The following is a 21,483-nucleotide window of genomic DNA, read 5'->3' as shown; positions in this document are numbered from 1 at the left end:
GGTAGCAACACAGAAACAATCAGGTATCTACTGACTCAATAAGAAACGTGATGACATACGTATTTCTTGGCCACAGAGAAACACAGAGGCCTCCAAGACGGGGATCGTAACTGACACAAGAGGTTTTCAGTCTCCTGATGCTAAGTTGCTCGAATGGCTACTTTAACAACTAGATATTACTATTTTTCATAGATAATATTCACAGTCCTTGATGTTTGTTGCTTGGAAGGTTAGTTGTAGCAGTATGAGAAGATACATGTGGAGTACATGTTGACTTTTATAACTGTTAATCTCTTGTTCCTCAGGATGTACCCGTTCGCACCCATCTGCCGAGGGATAATGACGAAGAAGAGGGATGTGGACAGCACCGGCATCGCGTCTGCCACGATCCAGTGAGTACTCTTTGGGCCGCCCTGATTTCTTCGCTGCAACCATTCTGGTTTTACTTCACAACAGCTAAATGCTTATGTGAAGCCAGTACTTTCACACAAACGAATTTACATATGATAGTTGTGTGCAAGTATATATAAAAAAATAAATTAAGCTCTGTGCTTGTGATATAATTGTAGGCATCCGCACTCGATGCAACAGGAAAATAAAAATAAATTGACATTTCGTAAGTTACACGTTGCAAACTTATGGATGTACTTAAAGCAACATTAGCATTGGAACATCGATTAAGTCAACATACAGATCCACAATTTTAATGGAACAGTCGTCAGGTTCAGACCATAAAAAAATGGTTCAAATGGCTCTGAGCACTATGGGACTTAACTTCTGAGGTCATGAGTCCCCTAGAACTTAGAATTACTTAAACCTAACTAACCTAAGGACATCACACACATCCATGCCCGAGGCAGGGTTCGAACTTGCGACCGCATCGGTAGCGCGGTTCTAGACTGTAGCGCCTAGAACCTCTCGGCCACCCCGGCCGGCTCAGATCATAAAAGGAACTGACACTAACCTGCGCAACGATATACATAAATAGTGCACTAGCACTGGATAGATTAAATATTGATGCCAAATAATGATATTTCTTTCGATCAGTCAAAATACACTTAAGAGCCAAAGAAACTGGTACACCTGCTTAAATTCGTATAGGGCCCCCGCGACCACGCAGAAGTGCCGCAATACTACGTGGTATGGACTCGACTAATGTCTGAAGTAGTGCTGGAGGGAATTGACACTATGAATCCTGCAGGGCTGTCCACAAATCCGTAAGAGTTGGAAGCCGTGGAGATCTCTTCTGGACGGCATGTTGCAAGATATCCCACATATGCTCAATAATGTTCATGTCTGGGGTGTTTGGTAGCCAGGAGAAGTGTTTAAACTCATAAGAGTGTTTCTGGAGTCACTCTGTAGCAAATCTGGATGTGTGGGGTGTCGCGTTGTCCTGCTGGAATTGCCCGGACATGAATGGATGTAGATGATTAGACAGGATGCTTACGTACGTGTCATCTGTCAGAGTCGTATCTAGACGTATGGGGATTCCCATATCACTCCAAATGCACACGCCCCACATCATTACAGAGTCCCAACCAGCTTGAACAGCCCCCTGCTGACATACAGGGTCTATAAATTCATGAGATGTGCATGTCCATCCTCCGACCAGGCAACACGTTTCCAGTCATGAACAGTCCAATGTCGACGTTGACGGACCCAGGCGAGGAGTAAAGCTTTGTGTTGTGCAGTCACCAAGGGTGCAAGAGTGGGCCTTCGGCTTCGAAAGCCCATATCGATGATGTTTCTTTGAATGGTTTAGATGCTGACAGTTGCTGATGGCGCAGCATTGAAATCTGCAGCAATTTGCAGTAGGGTTGCTCTTCTGTCACGTTGAACGATTCTCTTCAGTCGTCGTTGGTCCCTTTCTTGCAGGATTTTTTTCCGGCCGCAGCGATGTCGGAGATTTGACCTTTACCGGATTCCTGATATTCACGGCACACTCGTGAAATAGTCAGGCGGAAAAATCTCCACTACATCGTTACCTCGGAGATACTGTGTCCTAACGCTCGTGCGCCGACTATAACACTACTTTCAAAATCACTTACATCTTGATAACCTGTCATGTAGCAGTCGTAACCGATTGAAGAACTGCACCAGACCCTTGTTGTCTTATATAGGCGTTGCCGACCGCAGCGCCATATTCTACCTGTTTACATATCTCTGTATTCGAATATGTATGCCTATACCAGTTTCTTTGGCGCTTCAGTGTATTGATATTCACATACCAAATGCAATTAGTGTTTCTCGTAAATTTTAGCTCAATTTCCCAAACTTGTAAATATAGCTGATATATACGACTAAGTGGAATTGTTGCATCAGTGCGACAAAACACAACCAAGAACTGGATATACTTCTATTAACCCTCGAAACGCGTGAGTCAGCATGTGCCAGCAGCACAAGAGCATTGTCTGTACTATCGGATATTGATGCATCGCAACTGCCACTGTGCCACTATAATAAATGGAACAAACTAAAAAATGAAAAGAATTTGTAATAAAAGTGGATTGTCGAGGGCTTCTCCGAGATGGGTACACCCGAAATGAACTACATTCTGATGTGGCTAGTGGGCTTCTTGGATGGGTACCATCCGCTTACGCCGCACTCTGTTGACACTTTTCATTTTTCCTTTATGGCCGATGGGACAGGAGGTGTTTTGGCGTTAAGTCCCTGGCGCCAATGTCCCGGATTAAATCCGAAAGCTCTCCACAGTGTCTCATGAGGTGAGGGCACACAACACTGTTGATGGTGATCGTCCATCGTCTGGGACGTTATGCTCGGCGGCCCTCTTGGTGCTCTTCAAGAGGAGTAGTCTATTTGCCGGCACAGGTCTCATCCTATGCCTTCTCTCCTCATATCCATAAGAAAATGACACTGCACTATTCACTCACCCGTTACAGTCACCTACACTTAACATAGACGTTTACATACACAACTCTCACTCAAGGAGAAGGAAAGTTGCCTGCGGGCGCGATGGATAAGGTAAACCTTTCCAATTAGGCGGCTGACGTTCCCCTCTGGGTCTCCTAGTCATTCATTCCACACGACTTTACTTTATTGTAATATTTGAAACTGAATGAAGCATTAACTCGTTCGAAGCTAGTAAATTCTTCCTCCAATGGTTCAACAGTGTGCTACCTGCTAATCATACCGCACATAAAATCAAAACAGCAGAGAAAATCAGATAAACAATAGCACCTACTTTAACGTAGTATATTGAAAGCATAGTAGCAGACGAAAAATTAAAACTAACTCAGCTTTGAATGAACACGCGGTAGTTTCCAATATGCGCTGTGACCATTAACTCGTGTTGTTAATTTTAAGCAGTCTTTCAACGACAGTATTTCAGATATAGCTTTGTTCATAGCAATCATCATCTTAATGTTATGTTAAAGTGATTACTTACTAATGTTTGCTGAATAAACTGTCTTTAGTATCATAATATTTGATGACTTATCGGTTGCGTGCAGCTAGCAATTCCTAGTTCACTGTCCGTTTAGAGCTCAAAAGACAAGTCTACAAAGAATTAAAAGTTCTTAGAAGATTCTTACTCTTGAGCCTTTGGTTCATGTCGCCTGCCGATGTGGCCGAGCGGTTCCAGGCGCTTCAGTCTGGAACCGCACTCCCGCTACGTTCGCAGGTTCGAATCCTGCCTCGGGCATGGATGTGTGTAATGTCCTTAGGCTAGTTATGTTTAAGTAGTTCTAAGTTCTAGGGGACTGATGACATCAGATGTTAAGTCCCATAGTGCTCAGAGCGATTTGAACCTTTGGATCAGACAGAGCTGCTGAGTGGGGAAGAAAGGGAACGCTTCTGTTTCCACAGCGAATGCGGTAATTCTGTGTGTCACGTGACAGGGGTGCCGGACGACTTGTGACCCCGCACTGGCCGTAGGCGTGCAGCTCGACACAGTATAGGCAAGGCAACAGATTATTTGACCGCGGCTGAACTATAGGCGCCTGACGTAGGCAGCCGTCCACCTCAGAGGTAGCGCGAGTGAACAGAATTCTCAGGTGCCACTGTATCAACGGTATACCATGAAGACTCGTGTCAGCAACAAACAGTGCCACCGAAATCCCTGCCCTGACCGGCAGCCTACTTGTATAGTGGTGTACAAGTAAGACGGCGGGATGTGACGCTTTCTGCGCAGAAGCCACTGGCGTGTGCTCTAGGTCTCTTCCCCATACCACACCCCACCACCTTCACCATTCCTAATCCAACATTAAAATCAACGATCAAGTGTTCTACGTGGTCTCTGAACCGCACGCTACAGACTCGGCGGCCGAACGATTCTATTGGCTGGAGCGCCACATGCTACGCTGTCCCTTGCCTCTACACATGGCGGAGAGAAACAAGGCTGTGCCACTCAGGCGAATGAATGTACGCTCTGTCTGCGCATGACGTCACGTGTGAGGCAATCACTCGCCGTCCTCTATACGAAGAACAAGCGGAAGTTCATTTAAGACCCATTTATCGCTTTATGTACACAGTGAGACTGTTACAAGAATGAAAAGACAATTAAAGATAAGTTATAAAAATATTCTTAGCTTCGCACTGCTTAACATAACAAATTTTGTGGGTTTTAGTATGTTAGCGCATATTGGAGATCCTGCCTTTTCCGTTACAGCACGTAAATTTTAGATTTTTTTTTTATCTCGTACAATATTCTTTTCTGTTTCATTAACTCCCTCCCCCCTCCTCTCTCTCTCTCTCTCTCTCTCTCTCTCTCTCTCTCTCTCTCACACACACACACACACACACACACACACACACACACACACACACTATCTCTCTGTCCCATTACCCAGAATAGCGGCTAGGATAGTATTTTAATTGAAACTATTAACATAATAGAGATCCCAAATTTACTCATACGACTACACAAATAAGAACGGTTACTACAGATATCATAAATGTGAAACGGACAAACACAACCTATACTTTGCCACACGCGAGTGCAGTGAACTCTGGCACCTGAATACAGTATGTTCACGTTAAGGTTGAAGCTAACAGATCAGAACAAACTATTTACATAAATATAACAGATACCAAAACACACTATTACCTTGAGGACTTAGTCAAAGTAAATGGTCTCAATAACGTCACTGAAGAATCGTAAATTGGACATAGGTTTAATATTACTTTTCAAACAAATTCCTATCTGACATGAAATATGGATATGGTCCACAGCAAATTTAGTTACTGTGCATAGATTAAGTCTTTTACTACTAAACACCTTTCTACTTAGAATGAAAATTAAATGGAATTCACTAACAGATTACTTCTCACTGTCTTTTCAATGAAGAAGTTACTGTTTTCATAGATAGATGTCTTTCTATTAATCGTTATGTAGCATGACCACATTAGACAAACTGTGGATCTAGTTACAACATTAATATGCACTTTTAATACACAAGAGGAACCCAATATTGCACAGAATTTGACTTGAATAGCGAGAGTAATGGAAACTTTCTATAATTAAGTAAATTTGTGCATTTGGACTACTTTCAATGAGGGGGTCCCTTAATCTTGACCACTGTAGCAGAGAGATTATATGTGGAAGAGAAAAGATCATTTGCTCATATTTTGCATATTACAGAGATTACACTTCATTATAGTATCGAATTAATCGTACACTAATTACAGAAGGTCAACGATGGGATCTTGAACAAAAGAGAAATCTAAACGAATCAACAAAAGGTACGTAGTGCCTAAGCTATTGTATTACAAACTGACTCGAACGTGCGCGGACATCGGAACTCGTGCTTTGGCTCGCGCGTGACGTCGCAGCACTTGTAGTGCAGGAGGAAGCATGTGCGGTAGCACACCGTTGCCTTCCTTCAACAACGGCTTTTGCACATCGCTCCACCTCCCTCCTTGTTACACGCGCACCACAACAGCAGGTGTTGATGTCGGTCTTTAGGTATTATAACAGCTAATAGACGGGCCAGTGGTGCAGTGAAACACTCACCAATTCAGTGCGGTTAGCAACCATACAATAAAGAAGAACGTCTTCGTTATGGATTACAGGAGGGACCTCTGCTCATAGAAAGACTCAGAGAGCAGGGATTGCATCACCTTTGTACACATGAATAGATGTCGCAGTGCAGTCTGGAAGACACTGTTGGCAGGATGTTAGTGGTACACTTAGAACGCAATGTGAGAAGATTTATCTTTTTCAGAACGGTACCATTCATCCATTGTGGACTGTATTATTGTATGTCAGCGAAGCTTGGTAAGTACTCACACTAGTAAATACGGAACCGATTTTCGCTGAAAAAAGTAGTTCCAATTTTGGCCAACAGATGCAATTCTGTACAGCATCTCGTCGATGTTTCCGGTACTCATATTGAACAAACTGCCCAAGCGGCAGTTATAATAAAATCAACATTATACCTTTCTCATTTGTTTAACCTTTTCTACCCACGCGCTATTCCTAATACATTACATTTGGAAAAATTTCTATACGTCTTTTTGCACTCTTAGCGCCACATTTCCACCTAGCGCCCAAAATTAGAACTAATTTTCTGTCTTCAGCGTGAATTGGTTCCACATTAACGCGTTAGAATGTCTACCAAGTTTTGCTGCGAGCCCGCGCTGGACGTCTGTGAGTAGTTGCACTTTAATTAAAACCACACGGCAGTATACCGCATTCCAGTTTGACATTTGTTGCGTACTGTCTTCACTGTGCATCAGTTTTAAGGAACAACATCGCAGAGATAAAAGTCATTTTTTTTAATTAATCGAATTCGTTGTGTGGGATCAGGAATGCTTAAGAAGTAACTGTCTGTGTTTGGTCAGCCTTTTAATGTACTTTCAATAGCACTTTTTTTCACCTTCGAGTCTATTCTGTACAACCAATCTGTTACATTTCGTGATCCCACCAACAGCTTGGGCGTCTAGTTGAAAACGACCTTCACTGCCACAGGCAATGGTCGTGCACCACGCGACACTCGGCTTCAGAATGTCGAGTGTTGCAGACGGATTCACGGTCGGCGAAAAGAGCATGAGCGACTGCTCGAGAGCGAGTTACGTTCCGCTCGAGCTAAAGAGTCTGGGTTGACAATGCGGCGGCCGCGCTCGGCCCCTGGGAAATCAGTAGGCCACGCACGGCTGGGCAGGCCGGTGGCCCTCACAATGATGACAGTCACGGAGCAACTCAATTACGGCCACAAAAGGCGAGGCGAGGCGAGCGCCGGTAATTACCGCAGTGTGGCCAAAGCCCGAAAGATTACGCGCACTTCTCTTCCTGTCCGGCAAAGAGTCTGGCCGTTATGTTGGAACCGTCGGTCAACACAGATCCTTCCATGCAGTGAGAATATGCTTGGACGTGAAATACTGAACCAGGATTGTAATATGATTCGCCTTCGTGTAAGGGAGGTTCTGATTCAGGTTTCCATGATATTCGTTAACTAATCTCACGCAGAACTTAGAAACTGTAGTCACTAAAATCAATAACACTGCTCCTAGAGAACAGTGCACTTCGAACTATTTTCGTCATCGCCCTGATGACATTGGAACACATGTAATATTTTCGGTACAATGACACTCATTGGCTAATACTTATGACAGTTAGAAGAACTCTCAAACAGAAACCAAGGGAGGGACAGAAATGAAATTCTAAAAAGTGATGGTACTTCCTGATCCAGTTCAATAAGTATTTCATGGAAATATGACGTCCTAACTAAAGTGATTTTCCTCATACCAGTAATCTGTAGTTACACACAAGAAAAATTTGGCTACACAGGTTAGCAAACAGCAAAGAAAAAAATGCGTGCCATAGTAAACGGAAATAACATTTCTGTGCCGTGATTGAGACAAAGATTCCGAAACAAATCCTGCTTTACTATGCTCCAAGAAGTAGATCTGCGGGAAGCCCGCCGGCCGCGGTGGTCTAGCGGTTCTAGGCGCTCAGTCCGGAGCCGCGCGACTGCTACGGTCGCAGGTTCGAATCCTGCCTCGGGCATGGATGTGTGTGATGTCCTTAGGTTAGTTAGGTTTAAGTAGTTCTAAGTTCTATGGGACTGATGATAATAGATGTTAAGTCCCATACTGCTCAGAGCCATTTGAACCATTTTTTTGCGGGAAGCCCCAGTCAGAAGAAAGGAAAGTAGGCAATTGGCCTGGAAGACGTACTGCATCGTAGGTACTTCCTGGTCCTAAATACTGTAGTAGCACGGCATTTCCAAGCACGCTATCGCGCTGCCGTGCGCACAGAACGGTAATGTTGTTGATAACGTCGTTAACGCCGCAGTATGCTGCCGCACTCATCTCTGACACCTGTAAAACCATTAAGCACCGTTGCACTTGACGCATAATGCATTCAGTTACTGGGGGGAATGCATTGTCGCACCGATAATGTGAAGCTGCGTACTGTGTAAAGCCTTTGTTTTTGAATTACGTAGTGGTTACATGTGACGTCCCGCCCCCGTACGCGGCGATAGTGGCTTTGAATGCCGAGTGGGATGGCGACGCCCGTTGCCTCGTCCGCTGCGTGTTCGCCACGGCCTGCTCATCGCTGTTAACGCTGCCGCTATGATCCTATCTGTTTTTAAACGCGTTTGCATACTCACTCTACACGGCTTTTGCGAGCAAAAACTGCTGTATGAATATTTACTTCGGTTTCCGTAAACCGCATGGCGCTAGCAACATCTGCTTCAAAACAAATAAAGCAGATTTGGTTTGCTCTTGGGAGAGGGGGACTGTTTTTTCGAGTACTTATAATTTTTATGAAAAATATAAAAGGAACAATAGCTCAGCATTTGATGTTTAATATATCTGGAAAAACAGTCTGTACGATTTAATCCCGGAGGAAACAGTCCCACAACAACACAATCCGAAACTATAATGAGTGGGTCTCTGCAAATGGACTCTCCCTAAATTTTGAGGAAACATTTTATTCGATTTTGTATACGAATTAGAGAGTACCAACAACTAACGTAGCACATGAACAAGAGTCCATGACCGATACAGAATGCTCCGAAGCTTTGGATTTATATGTTAATGAACTAAATGGAGCATGTTACTGAACTGCTCAAACAATTAAGTTCAGCAGGTTTTGCTCTTCCCACAGTTGCTAGTCTTGAAAAAAAATGAATCAGCGGCTCAACACACACTGTCAGGAAAAAATAGAACACCTGGAAAGTTGTCGATTTTGATCCGATGACGGCATATACCACCCGAGGTTTCAACGTCATCCGTCAACAGATAGCGTAATGATATAGCTAACATTGCGCCATCGGTATCTATTCTTTATTAGGGAATGCTTACAGCCAGAAGGTGCAGTGTGTGGCAAAAAAATGAAGCAAGCAGGTAACCATGCCACGGAGACACAGTCGTGCTTCCTACAGCCAACCGAGAGAGTTTAAAAGGATCAAATTGTGGCCTTCTAGTTGATCAAAAATTTGGTTCAAATGGCTCTGAGCACTATGAGACTTAACTTCTGAGGTTAGAACTACTTAAACCTGACGAACCCAAGGACATCACATACATCCATCCCCGAGGCAGGATTCGAACCTGCGACCGTAGCGGTCGCGTGCTTCCAGACTGAAGCGCCTAGATCCGCTCGCCAACTACGGCCTGCTAAAGAGACAGAGAGAGAAAGACTTAATGTTAAAAGCGCCACATTGACTGTGGCACGAAATCCACATTAACTGCAGGTCTCCCTATACTAGGCTACGTAAATCAGTGCTAAGGTCGGAAGGTGAGGGCACCTTTACTGTGACAAAACAAAACACTTAAGTGTAGCAGCTGTACTAAAAAGTCGAGCAACATTTTTTTCCATTCTGGAAATTATGATTATTTATGAACTAGTGCATATTTAATGTCCCTAAAACGTTGCTTTTAATATAATTTTAATGAACCCATAATTCGTTTTTGTTACATAGATAAATCTGCATGCAGCGTTTCCTGCTGGTCACGTTAAAACTAACAATATTTTGTTACTTTAAATTCTGTCACCATCTTTAAACATTCCTCAGCACTTGTAAGAGTTTTGTCATCTTCCTAAACTAAATCTTCTTACATCCTACTAAACACGAACTACTTTTATACTTAATTGACTATTATTAATTTGGACGTTTTATTCTCACACAATCAAAATACAGTGGCAGAGTTTACATAGTTTAGTTTTCCTCTTTCTGCGATTCTAATTCCTCTGGAGGACTCAGATACGATTATTTGTGAAAATTTTTATATATTTATCACGAAATTCTAATGAAAATAGAAAGCAGTTAGCTCCATTCACCTATATCAACTTTCTGTGTTTCCTGTCCAAACGACGCAAGTCTGAGACTTCGAGTGAAATGGCGCGAAACCATTGTCTCAGGAAAATCCGCTGCGTAACCAGCAATACGACACACATCTCCGAAACGTTCGGTACGGTCAACAACGTGTCACTTTCCTGTAACATTTCTCGAAGAAATGAAGAAGCGTCATCCAATATGTTATAGTGGTAAACCAACTTGAAAATAAATTAAAAAATAATACACCAGTCATGTAACGAGGCCATAGCATTTCAGCGTTAGTGAAATTTCTGATTTTTTTCACGTAACGAGGCCGTTGTGGTACTGATAACACTGCTAATTACACCCTATACGAGTATCGTAGACAATAGTCAACCATTCATCGCTGAGCAACGGACGAAGTAATACAGGTATGCACTTCTTACCTCTTCGTGACCATATTTTCACGTTATACTTAGATGTCATTATCACGTGCTTTGATTGAACGAGTGCCAGATGATGATATTTCACTTCTTGCTATTAAAATTGCAAAACCATGAAAGCGAGATACGACAAACAACAAATCAGCATGAAGTTTACTTCATTCTTGAAAATGATTAATAATTACAACGCAACTGCACAAATTGGAAGGAGTAAACTCAATCTTAATTACGTAAACAGGGTGACCCCATGTTCACATTAGAAACGTTCATTGATGATGGAGAAGGGTAAACGTATCAATCTGATACTTTATCCATCTTCAGCAACTGTATTTCTATTTGTTGAAAAACTCAGCATCCAGTTACATAAAATAAATTTTACTTGTTTCAGACAACTAGTGGCCATCTTCAGAAGATTCTATTTATCGCATTGTTAGCGAGCATCAAAAAGAAGCAGGTCTATGCAGCATATTACTATAGTCATGAGGATCGTAGTGCCTGTTCTATTGCCCACATCTCTTCTACTACAAGCTCTTTGGTTTCCATATTTTTGTAGGTGAGTGTGGAGCAAACCAAGAAAAAATGTCCAGTACATATAGGCTCTAAAATGCATACCTTAAGAGCTAACGGCACTTGTTCAGCAGAATACATTGTACACAGTAGCGAAGATGAACAAGTGCTCATAACTGTGCAGGTACGCAGGTTCACTCGACATTTTTCCTTGTTTTGGTTAATATTACCCCCTCGAGCTGCCTGCCCTAAAATCTTAACAACAACAGTACTGGTACATGTTCTCACTGTCGGAAGTATCAGGACGATTTTAGCTTACAACTTCCGACTCTGTCATTTCCGTACCAGAGTTTCTTTCTTGAAATTTATACATGTACCCTTCTCCACCGTGCCTGAAGTTTGGATCATCATCAGAATCACTCCATATGTGGAAATATTAAGCAGCGAGTTACTCTTTCAGAAATCATATTTGTGTATAGTTCATTTGCGAGACGATGGTACTACGTATCGCGCAAGAATGGGATGCGTCTGTCAGCACATCTCGGAATTTGACAGTGTCAATATCGTGTTGTATCCAATTTCGATTTACCATGCAGCAATATTGTTGCCTAGGTCGTAATCCCACGGGTCTCGTGAGAGTATAAAATCGAGGGGCTCAGGAGGGCCATATTCGACGCCACGCAGGATCTCAGCGGCCGCACATGACTAGTCGCCAAGAGGACACACATAATATTCCCTGGTTCATACATAATCTGTGTTATCATAAAACGATACCTCCCACTGGCGTCCCACAGTTGATAATGGCAATGCAAGTTTCTGTCAGAAGCCGATAGCAGTCGTGCGGGATCCGGCGGAAGCAATGGAGGGAGCTTGCTCAATGAGACACATCTCCGGCAGCTGTGCCATCAGCGCCCTCTGCCGACGCGGTATAGGATAATGGCGCCAGCCACACAATCCTTTCGTTATGAGGTGCAGCCCTGTCACAACAGAAGCACCACCGAGACACAACCCAGTCGTGGACATGACGGTCGCTCGTACATTAATTAAGAGAGCCCCTCCCTATGATACTTTTCTTTCTAATGTGTTAGGTGAACTTTACTGTTCCGTTCATTTCTCAAGAGCCATTGTATGCTTGGAGAAAGATAGCAGTTAAGTAAAACTTCTGATTCTTTATTTACCTGTTTGACCAATGGTCTAGGGGCAGCCGGCACGGTAGCTCAGCGTGTTCGGTCAGAGGGCTGTGCGCTCTCTGTAATAAAAAAACTGAGTCAAGGAACCAACGAACAATTTGAAAGGATGTCTTGTGACGTCCGCCCCGACCAAACGCAGCGAACTATATTGAACAAAATGAGTAAAAAAAAAGGGTAGCGTCTTTAGTTCATAATCAAAACGTCGTCGGTCCCGGGTTCGATCCCTGCCACTGCCTAAATTTTGATAAATAATCAGCATTGGCGGCCGAAGACTTCCGGCATAAGAAGTCAGCCTCATTCTGTCAACGGCCTTTTCAAAAAGGGCGGAGGAGCGGATAGAGGTTCAGGGCACTCTCTTGTCCTAGGGGTAGGAAATTGCCCCTAAAGGCGGAAGAATCAGCAATGATCAACGACATGAGGATGCAGAAGGCAATGGAAACCACTGCATTAAAGACACGTAACGTGTATCCACAGGTCATGTGGCCTGTACTTGAAGAAGTGTCATGATGATCTCTCCATTGGCAAAAGATTCCGGAATAGTCCCCCATTCGGATCTCCGGGAGGGGACTGCCAAGGGGGAGGTTACCATTAGAAAAAGATTGTATAATCAACGAAAGGATAACGTTCTACGAGTCGGGGCGTGGAATGTCAGAAGCTTGAACGTGGTAGGGAAACTAGAAAATCTGAAAAGGGAAATGCAAAGGCTCAATCTACATAAAGTAGGGGTCAGTGAAGTGAAGTGGAGGGAAGGCAAGGATTTCTGGTCAGATGAGTATCGGGTAATATCAACAGCAGCATAAAATGGTATAACAGGTGTAGGATTCGTTATGAATAGGAAGGTAGGGCAGAGGGTGTGTTACTGTAAACAGTTCAGTGACTGGGTTGTTCTAATCAGAAGCGACAGCAGACCAACACCGACAACGATAGTTCAGTTATACATGCCGACGTCGCAAGCTGAAGATGAACAGATAGAGAAAGTGTATGAGGATATTGAAAGGGTAATGCAGTATGTAAAGGGGGATGAAAATCTAATAGTCATGGGCGACTGGAATGCAGTTGTAGGGGAAGGAGTAGAAGAAAAGGTTACAGGAGAATATGGGCTTGGGACAAGGAATGAAAGAGGAGAAAGACTAATTGAGTTCTGTAACAAGTTTCAGCTAGTAATAGCGAATACCCTGTTCAAGAATCACAAGAGGAGGAGGTATACTTGGAAAAGGCCGGGAGATACGGGAAGATTTCAATTAGATTACATCATGGTCAGACAGAGATTCCGAAATCAGATACTGGATTGTAAGGCGTACCCATGAGCAGATATAGACTCAGATCACAATATAGTAGTGATGAAGAGTAGGCTGAAGTTCAAGACATTAGTCAGGAAGAATCAATACGCTAAGAAGTGGGATATGGAAGTTCTAAGGAATGACGAGATACGTTTGAAGTTCACTAACGCCATAGATACAGCAATAACGAATAGCGCAGTAGGCAACACAGTTGAAGAGGAATGGACATCTCTAAAAAGGGCCATCACAGAAGTTGGGAAGGAAAACATAGGTACAAAGAAGGTAGCTGCGAAGGTAACCATAGGTAACAGAAGAAATACTTCAGTTGATTGATGAAAGGAGGAAGTACAAACATGTTCCGGGAAAATCAGGAATACAGAAATACAAGTCACTGAGGAATGAAATAAATAGGAAGTGCGGGGAAGCTAAGACGAAATGGCTGCAGGAAAAATGTGAAGACATCGAAAAAGATATGATTGTCGGAAGGACAGACTCAGCATACAGGAAAGTCAATACAACCTTTGGTGACATTAAAAGCAACGGTGGTAACATTAAGAGTGCAACGGGAATTTCACTGTTAAATGCAGAGGAGAGAGCAGATAGGTGGAAAGAATACATTGAAAGCCTCTATGAGGGTGAAGATTTGTCTGATGTGATAGAAGAAGAAACAGGAGTCGATTTAGAAGAGATAGGGGATCCAGTATTAGAATAGGAATTTAAAAGAGCTTTGGAGAACTTACGGTCAAATAAGGCAGAAGGGATAGATAACATTCCATCAGAATTTCTAAAATCATTAGGGGAAGTGGCAACAAAACGACTATTCGCGTTGGTGTGTAGAATATATGAGTCTGGCGACATACCATCTGACTTTCGGAAAAGCATCATCCACACAATTCCGAAGACGGCAAGAACTGACAAGTGCGAGAATTATCGCACAATCAGCTTAACAGCTCATGCATCGAAGCTGCTTACAAGAATAATATACAGAAGAATGGAAAAGAAAATTGAGAATGCGCTAGGCGACGATCAGTTTGGCTTTAGGAAAAGTAAAGGCACGAGAGAGGCAATTCTGACGTTACGGCTAATAATGGAAGGAAGGCTAAAGAAAAATCAAGACACGTTCATAGGATTTGTCGACCTGGAAAAAGCGTTCGACAATATAAAATGGTGCAAGCTGTTCGAGATACTGAAAAAAGTAGGGGTAAGCTATAGGCAGAGACGTGTCATATACAATATGTACAACAACCAAGAGGGAATAATAAGAGTGGACGATCAAGAACGAAGTGCTCGTATTCAAGGGTGTAAGACAAGGCTGTAGCCTTTCGCCCTTACTCTTCAATCTGTACATCGAGGAAGCAATGATGGAAATAAAAGAAAGGTTCAGGAGTGGAATTAAAATACAAGGTGAAGGGATATCAATGATACGATTCGCTGATGACATTGCTATCCTGAGTGAAAGTGAAGAAGAATTAAATGATCTGCTGAACGGAATAAACAGTCTAATGAGTGCACAGTATGGTTTGAGAGTAAATCGGAGAAAAACGAAGGTAATGAGAAGTAGTAGAAATGAGAACAGCGAGAAACTTAACATCAGGATTGATGGTCACGAAGTCAATGAAGTTAAGGAATTCTGCTACCTAGGCAGTAAAATAACCAATGACGGACGGAGCAAGGAAGACCACAAAAGCAGACTCGCTATGGCAAAAAAGGCATTTCTGGCCAAGAGAAGTCTACTAATATCAAATGCCGGCCTTAATTTGAGGAAGAAATTTCTGAGGATGTACGTCTGGAGTACAGCATTGTATGGTAGTGAAACATGGACTGTGGGAAAACCGGAACAGAAGAGAATCGAAGCATTTGAGATGTGGTGCTATAGACGAATGTTGAAAATTAGGTGGACTGATAAGGTAAGGAATGAGGAGGTTCTACGCAGAATCGGAGAGGAAAGGAATATCTGGAAAACACTGGTAAGGAGAAGGGACAGGATGATAGGACATCTGCTAAGACGTGAGGGAATGACTTCCATGGTACTAGAGGGAGCTGTAGAGGGCAAAAACTGTAGAGGAAGACAGAGATTGGATTACGTCAAGCAAATAATTGAGGACGTAGGTTGCAAGTGCTACTCTGAGATGAAGAGGTTAGCACAGGGGAGGAATTCGTGGCGGGCCGCATCAAATCAGTCAGCAGACTGATGACAAAAAAAAATCATTTCTGCTCCTGTCCATCTTTCCCATGATGATAGTTGCTGCATGACTCTGTAGCCCACCTCTCCTTGCCGTTGTGTACTAAGTAGAACACAATAGAATCATACAACTACGTCACGTACTTTGACACAGCTGGTGTACTTCTTTAAATCAAGATAACTATTGATATGGAGAGTGCGTTGACGTCTGGAACACCATTGACAGTCAGCCTAGTATCTGCCTACCCTTTCAGCGCCCCTAGTTGATTCTATTAAAATACATTCTCTTTATTTTACTTAATTTCCTGTTCTATAATTTAATATCAGCCCTGGACGCACACCCACAACTTGTGGCCACTCGGCCACCTGTATGGCGTTCTGCATTTACCATTTTCTTCAGGACAGTAAGAGAACCACATCCTAAAGTGCAAAACACTGCCTCCGTAACACCACCTCCTCTGTACTTCAATGTTGGCTCTATACAAGATGGCAGGTAACGTTCTGCAGGTAACTACCTACCCCAAGCTATTTTATAAGATTGCCATTCCAAATCACTCACTTCCGGTCATCCACTGTCCTGTGGCGTCGCTCTTTACACTTCCTCGAGGAGAAACGTGTGACGACGAGGTGCTCGAATATTTGGACTCACTACGCACTATTATTGCCCTGGCTGGGCTACTGGTAGCGCCTTGGAACTTTGGAACGTAAGACCTGCTTGATCTTGGTTGAGCTGTGGTCGTTCCTTCGCCCTTCCACCTTACAATCACATCACCAGCAGTCGACTTGAGGGTTGAAATTTCTCCTCTGGACTTGCTACTCAGGTAACATCCTACGACTAGACGACGTTCGAAGTCACTGAGCTCCATTCACCGAACCATCCACCTGTCGTCACTGCTTCTCTACTGACATTGCAGTTCTCGAATTTTCCTATTATACAGTCGGGTCCGCGTCTCGTGGCATCTAGTGGCCAATTTCGCGCTGCACAGAAGTGTCCGCTTACTTTTGAACTGACCGTGTGCATCGTACAGAACGTGTGCAATTGTTGCCCTGGCCAGCAAGTTCTGAAGACCTTTCAATCATTGAGAACATGTCGGCATGGATTTCACCATATGTCAGCCACTACAATTAAATGAACGCTAGCATAGAGTTGAAGCATCACGGGATAGTGCACCCTTATCTGTTATCCAATCTCTGCTGGAATTACAGCCATTATTGCTGCCAGAGGTGGCAGAACATGTACTCAATTTCACACCTTTTGTTCCCATAAATTACTTACGTATTTAATAATTATGTATTCTTTCTAAGCACAATGAGTAACGTGTTGTTATTTGGTATACTTCCTCGGGTTTCTGTTTCTCTTTCGTGAGTATACACGCGGCCAGGCAGCTGAAAAGCCTTTCTTTTGTACGGCCCATAGGAAAAGCCATCAATTCTGCACCCTGTGTGTTTGTTGTGAGACGAGACCCGGCTGGCACGGTGAACCAGGATGTCAGCGAGCGCCGGGGGCAGTCAGGAGTGGTGAGACTCTGGCGAGCGACCGCGACTCGCGGTTAGTCGGCGTGGCCTGCAGCACGACGGCGCGGGCCGCCCCCCGGACAGTATTTTAGCCGGCCGGGCGCCGTAATCGGAGCCTCGGGGACAAATAAAGGACGGCAAATTGGACGCCGCTGGAAATGATGGCCCGACGCGTGGACAACTGTTGCGCTGCTTAGCCGGCGCTGACGATCTCGGCCCAGCCGGAAACCACGATCTACCGACAAGTGCCGTTGCCCTGTGTCTCTCTGGGCGCTCAGCGTTCACGTAAAACACGTCTGTGCGGGGTGCGTGTAGAAAGAAACGCTAATCGCACGAACAAATATAGGATGTCCCAAACCTTTAGCGCTAAAATTGTACAGATAGTAGGGGATTCTAACTTTTGTACTTATAGATCGGTTTCTAGTGGAGGGTTTTGAATATTTGTTTTTTTATTGACTTATTACTCCGCAAAGCGAGCTGAAGATGTGGCCAGAGTGGCACCACCGGTGTGTTTACGCTACGAAAAGTTGGGAGGCTGGTAGTAACAACATACTCTCCAGTATTCTTACGCTATCACACGTTACATATCCATACGCCAATGTACTGCACAGGACAGCAGTTAATCATTGACCAATACTTTTTTTCGGCAGTACATTTTGGACACTATCAATTTATCAGAATTTATTTTCTGTATTAATATTGGTGCGCAAACATTAAGGATGCAAGTATCTTTAACATGATATGTTACTGCCAACTAACATAGCTCGACGAAACTTGAACTATACATAGAGAGAACTGCTACGGTACACTACAGAAGCTGACTGAAAGACATGAGCAATGAGCTGAAGAGAAACAAATTATTGAAAGGCAATAATTATACTGTAGTCACCGCAATTCGTAATGGCACACTGAACATTTCAAACGCCAGGACATAGTTCTTAATATCTACCAAGGAAAATCGCCAACCAGCCCTCCGTTTTGCGTTGTTATTTTAGTTCTTAATAGTATCACCAAGGATGGCAGTGCGTGCTCTACAACGTCTCCCACGCTGGCCACAAAGTTGCTAAAGAGTTCTTGTGATACGGCTTTTGATTCCTCCACCAGCCCTGGATGATCGTTGGTTCAAGTGAACGTCCTGTAGTGTGTTTTCGCAACCCGTTCCACATGTACTCGATTGGATCGGACAACGCATGAGTGCATCGAACTGCGCAGGTGGAGGAACTCTTGAAACGAGAAGATATTCGGCGAATGGACTGGCCTGCCCTTTCCCTCGGCTTAAATCCCTTAGAGCACGGTGGGCAGAAGTGTTAAAGCACGTTCACATCCACCAGCGATTATGCAGCAGTTGTCAACCGCGCTGGTGAAGGAATAGAACGTCCTACCGCATGAACTCCTCATCAACCTTGTGGCCAGCTTGGCAGCACGTAGCAGAGCACGCCTTCCCATCCACGGTGATCACGCACCCTATTAAGAACCACGTCCCGCCCTTTGTAATGTTCGCGTGACCATCAGGAATCGCGGAGACTTCAGTGTAAATATTGTCATGGTATAGAAGTGTCATTTTTAATTTCTTTCAGTTAACTTCTGTACTACACTCTAGCAGTTCTGTTTATGTACATCCAAGTTGGATCCAGCTATGTTACCTGACAATGCCACATCTTGCGGAAGTTACTTTCGTCTTTAAGTTTTGCACACCGGTGTATGTATATGGTCTCTCCTAAGAATAGTACAAATAGTTCAAATAGCTCTGAGCACTATGGGACTTAACTTCTGAGGTCATCAGTCTCCTAGAACTTAGAACTACTTAAATCTAACTAACCTAAGGACACCAAACACATCCATGCCCGAGGCAGGATTCGAACCTGCGACCGTAGCGGTCGCGCGACTCCAGACTGTAGCGTCTAAAACCGGTCGGCCACCCCGGCCGGTCCTAAGAGTAGTCAGAGGCATTTTCTGTGGTGTTTCGACAGATATTTTCAATTTCGTTTTTGCAGTGAGGATGATGGCAAAAAAATCCATTGCAAATGTGAAATGCTGGTACAAAAATAGCCGATGTAGCCGTTTGGAATCAAGCGTGCAAAAGTGCATACATTGCGTTGTGCAGGTGGCGTATGTCAGTTTGAGAGATGCCTGTTGCCCTTGGTAGGGCCGGTTAATGATGTTTTTGGGTGGCGTGAAGTAGTCATCCGATGATGTCCCGTATGCGCTCGCCTGGTGACAGATCTGATGTTCGAGCAGGTCAAGGCAACATGTTGACACTCTGGAGAGGATGTTGTGTTATAGCAGCGGTATGTGGACGAACGTTATTCTGCTGGAAAACACCTCCTGGAATGCTGTTCATGAATGGCAGCACAGCAAGTCGAATCACCAGACTGACGTACAGGTTTGCAGTAAGGGTGCGTGGGATAACCACGAGAGTGCTCCTGCTGCCATACGAAATCGCCCTCCAGACCATAACTCCACGTGCAGGTCCAGTGTGTCCAGCACGCAGACGTACTGATTGCAAGCTCTCAACTGCCCTCCTCCTAATCAACACAAGGCCATCTCGGGCACCGAAGCAGAACCAGTTTTAATCAGAAAAAACAACAGACCTACACCCTGCCCTCGAGAAAGCTCTCTCTTGACACCACTGACGTCACAAATGTCGGTGGTTTGGGGTCAGTGGAATGCACGCTGCAGGGCGTCTGGCTCGAGGCTGTCCTTGACATTCGTTGTGTCACTGTGGTGCCAATTGCTGCTCAAATTGCTACTGCAGATGCAATGCAATGCGCCATAACCATATGCCGAACACGCTGAACTTCCCTCTCGGTAGAGTCACGTGGCCGTCTGGAGCCCGGTGTTCTTGCGATCGTACATTCTCGTTACCACCGCTGACAGCAATCGTGCACAGTGGCTATATTCCTGCCATGTCTTTCTGCAGTATCGCAGAAGAAACATCCGTCTTCTTGTAGCCCTATTAGACAACCTCGTTGAAACTCAATGAGGTGTTGATAACGTCGTCATTGTTGACTTAAAAACATTCTTGACCAACATCCAGTCTCAGAGGTAACTAACGCTCACGACCGTTACAGCGAGTATTTAAAGCAAACCTGATTTGCATCCTTATAACGGCGCCACTAACACCAATCTTATGCGACTGGCGTGAGATGTGAACAGACATCATCTTTCAGATGTAGAAACATCTACCAACTTCCGTTTACGTCGCACAACTCCTCTTGGCTTTGCGTTTTTTTTCTTTTTCTTTTGTTTTTTCTTTTTTGTTTTTGTTTTTTTTTTTTTTTTCTCGTCAGTGTATACAGGGTGAGCCACGTAAAACGTAACACACATTCTATTTCGTGAACGGTTCCAGATAGTGAAACGAAATTTTCTGCAATTGATATTATGCTGAGAGGCACGTAATGTTTTGTATGGATAATGCTCTGAGCTCCGGTATCAACCTAGACATTGAAAGTAGTGTGTTATTTTTAACAGAACCGTATACTTTTCACAACTGCATTGAATAGCTCTTGGAGTTCCATTTATAGTGATACAGCGCTTGTTAATATTCACGTTGACACCTTTCGCAAAAGAATCGGAGAAATTTATTAAAACTGGAAAACACTGCCGCCAGAGTCGGCCATTTCGGTGTAAACATAGCGAAGCAGAGCTCTTATGCCATGCTCCGTCGTTACGTGCAGCAAGACAGGCCTACGCTTCTAACACGGAGTCTCATTTCCTATACGACTTGATACAGGGTCAGGTATGACTTGTTTGTGGAACAGCGGCAGACGCTAGCTTTTGGCGGATCAGGTTGGGCACAAGTAAATTACCTCAAATGTATGTACGTTTTCAGATTTAAGTATAAACAGCTACAGTGTCGTTACACAGTTTTCCATTTACGAACCCCGCCGTTGCAAATTACCTGTTAAAACCGGAAAAGAAACGTCGATCGTTCGTAATGATAAACAGCCCATTTCACGGAAATAAAAAAACCGCTTTATTAACTTTCTTAAAGTTGAAAAAAAAATATCTGGCCGATCTTTGCCTGGAGACGCCTGAATGCTTCTTAAAGCTGAAACACCTGCTGTCAGTCAAAAGTGTCTTTAAATGCTACTCGAAATTGTAATTAGACGGAATATACTTTAAATAAACTACACATATTTT

At 43.8% G+C, this 21,483-nt stretch overlaps 1 protein-coding gene across 2 annotated transcripts in view; it reads left to right on the top strand.

The window, feature by feature from the left end:
* The window catches only part of LOC126354997 (uncharacterized), a 304,832-nt gene that overhangs the window by 229,126 nt on the left and 54,223 nt on the right, over nucleotides 1–21,483 (top strand). For both annotated transcript variants that reach the window (XM_050005116.1, XM_050005115.1), the window contains one exon: nucleotides 306–392. In XM_050005116.1, coding sequence (XP_049861073.1) covers nucleotides 306–392 — 87 coding nt within the window. The remainder of the gene's footprint in view (nucleotides 1–305; nucleotides 393–21,483) is intronic.

The sequence above is a fragment of the Schistocerca gregaria genome, chromosome 3, assembly GCF_023897955.1.
Source record: "Schistocerca gregaria isolate iqSchGreg1 chromosome 3, iqSchGreg1.2, whole genome shotgun sequence".
Lineage (NCBI taxonomy): Eukaryota > Metazoa > Arthropoda > Insecta > Orthoptera > Acrididae > Schistocerca > Schistocerca gregaria.
This window is presented reverse-complemented; position numbering and strand designations above follow the sequence as displayed.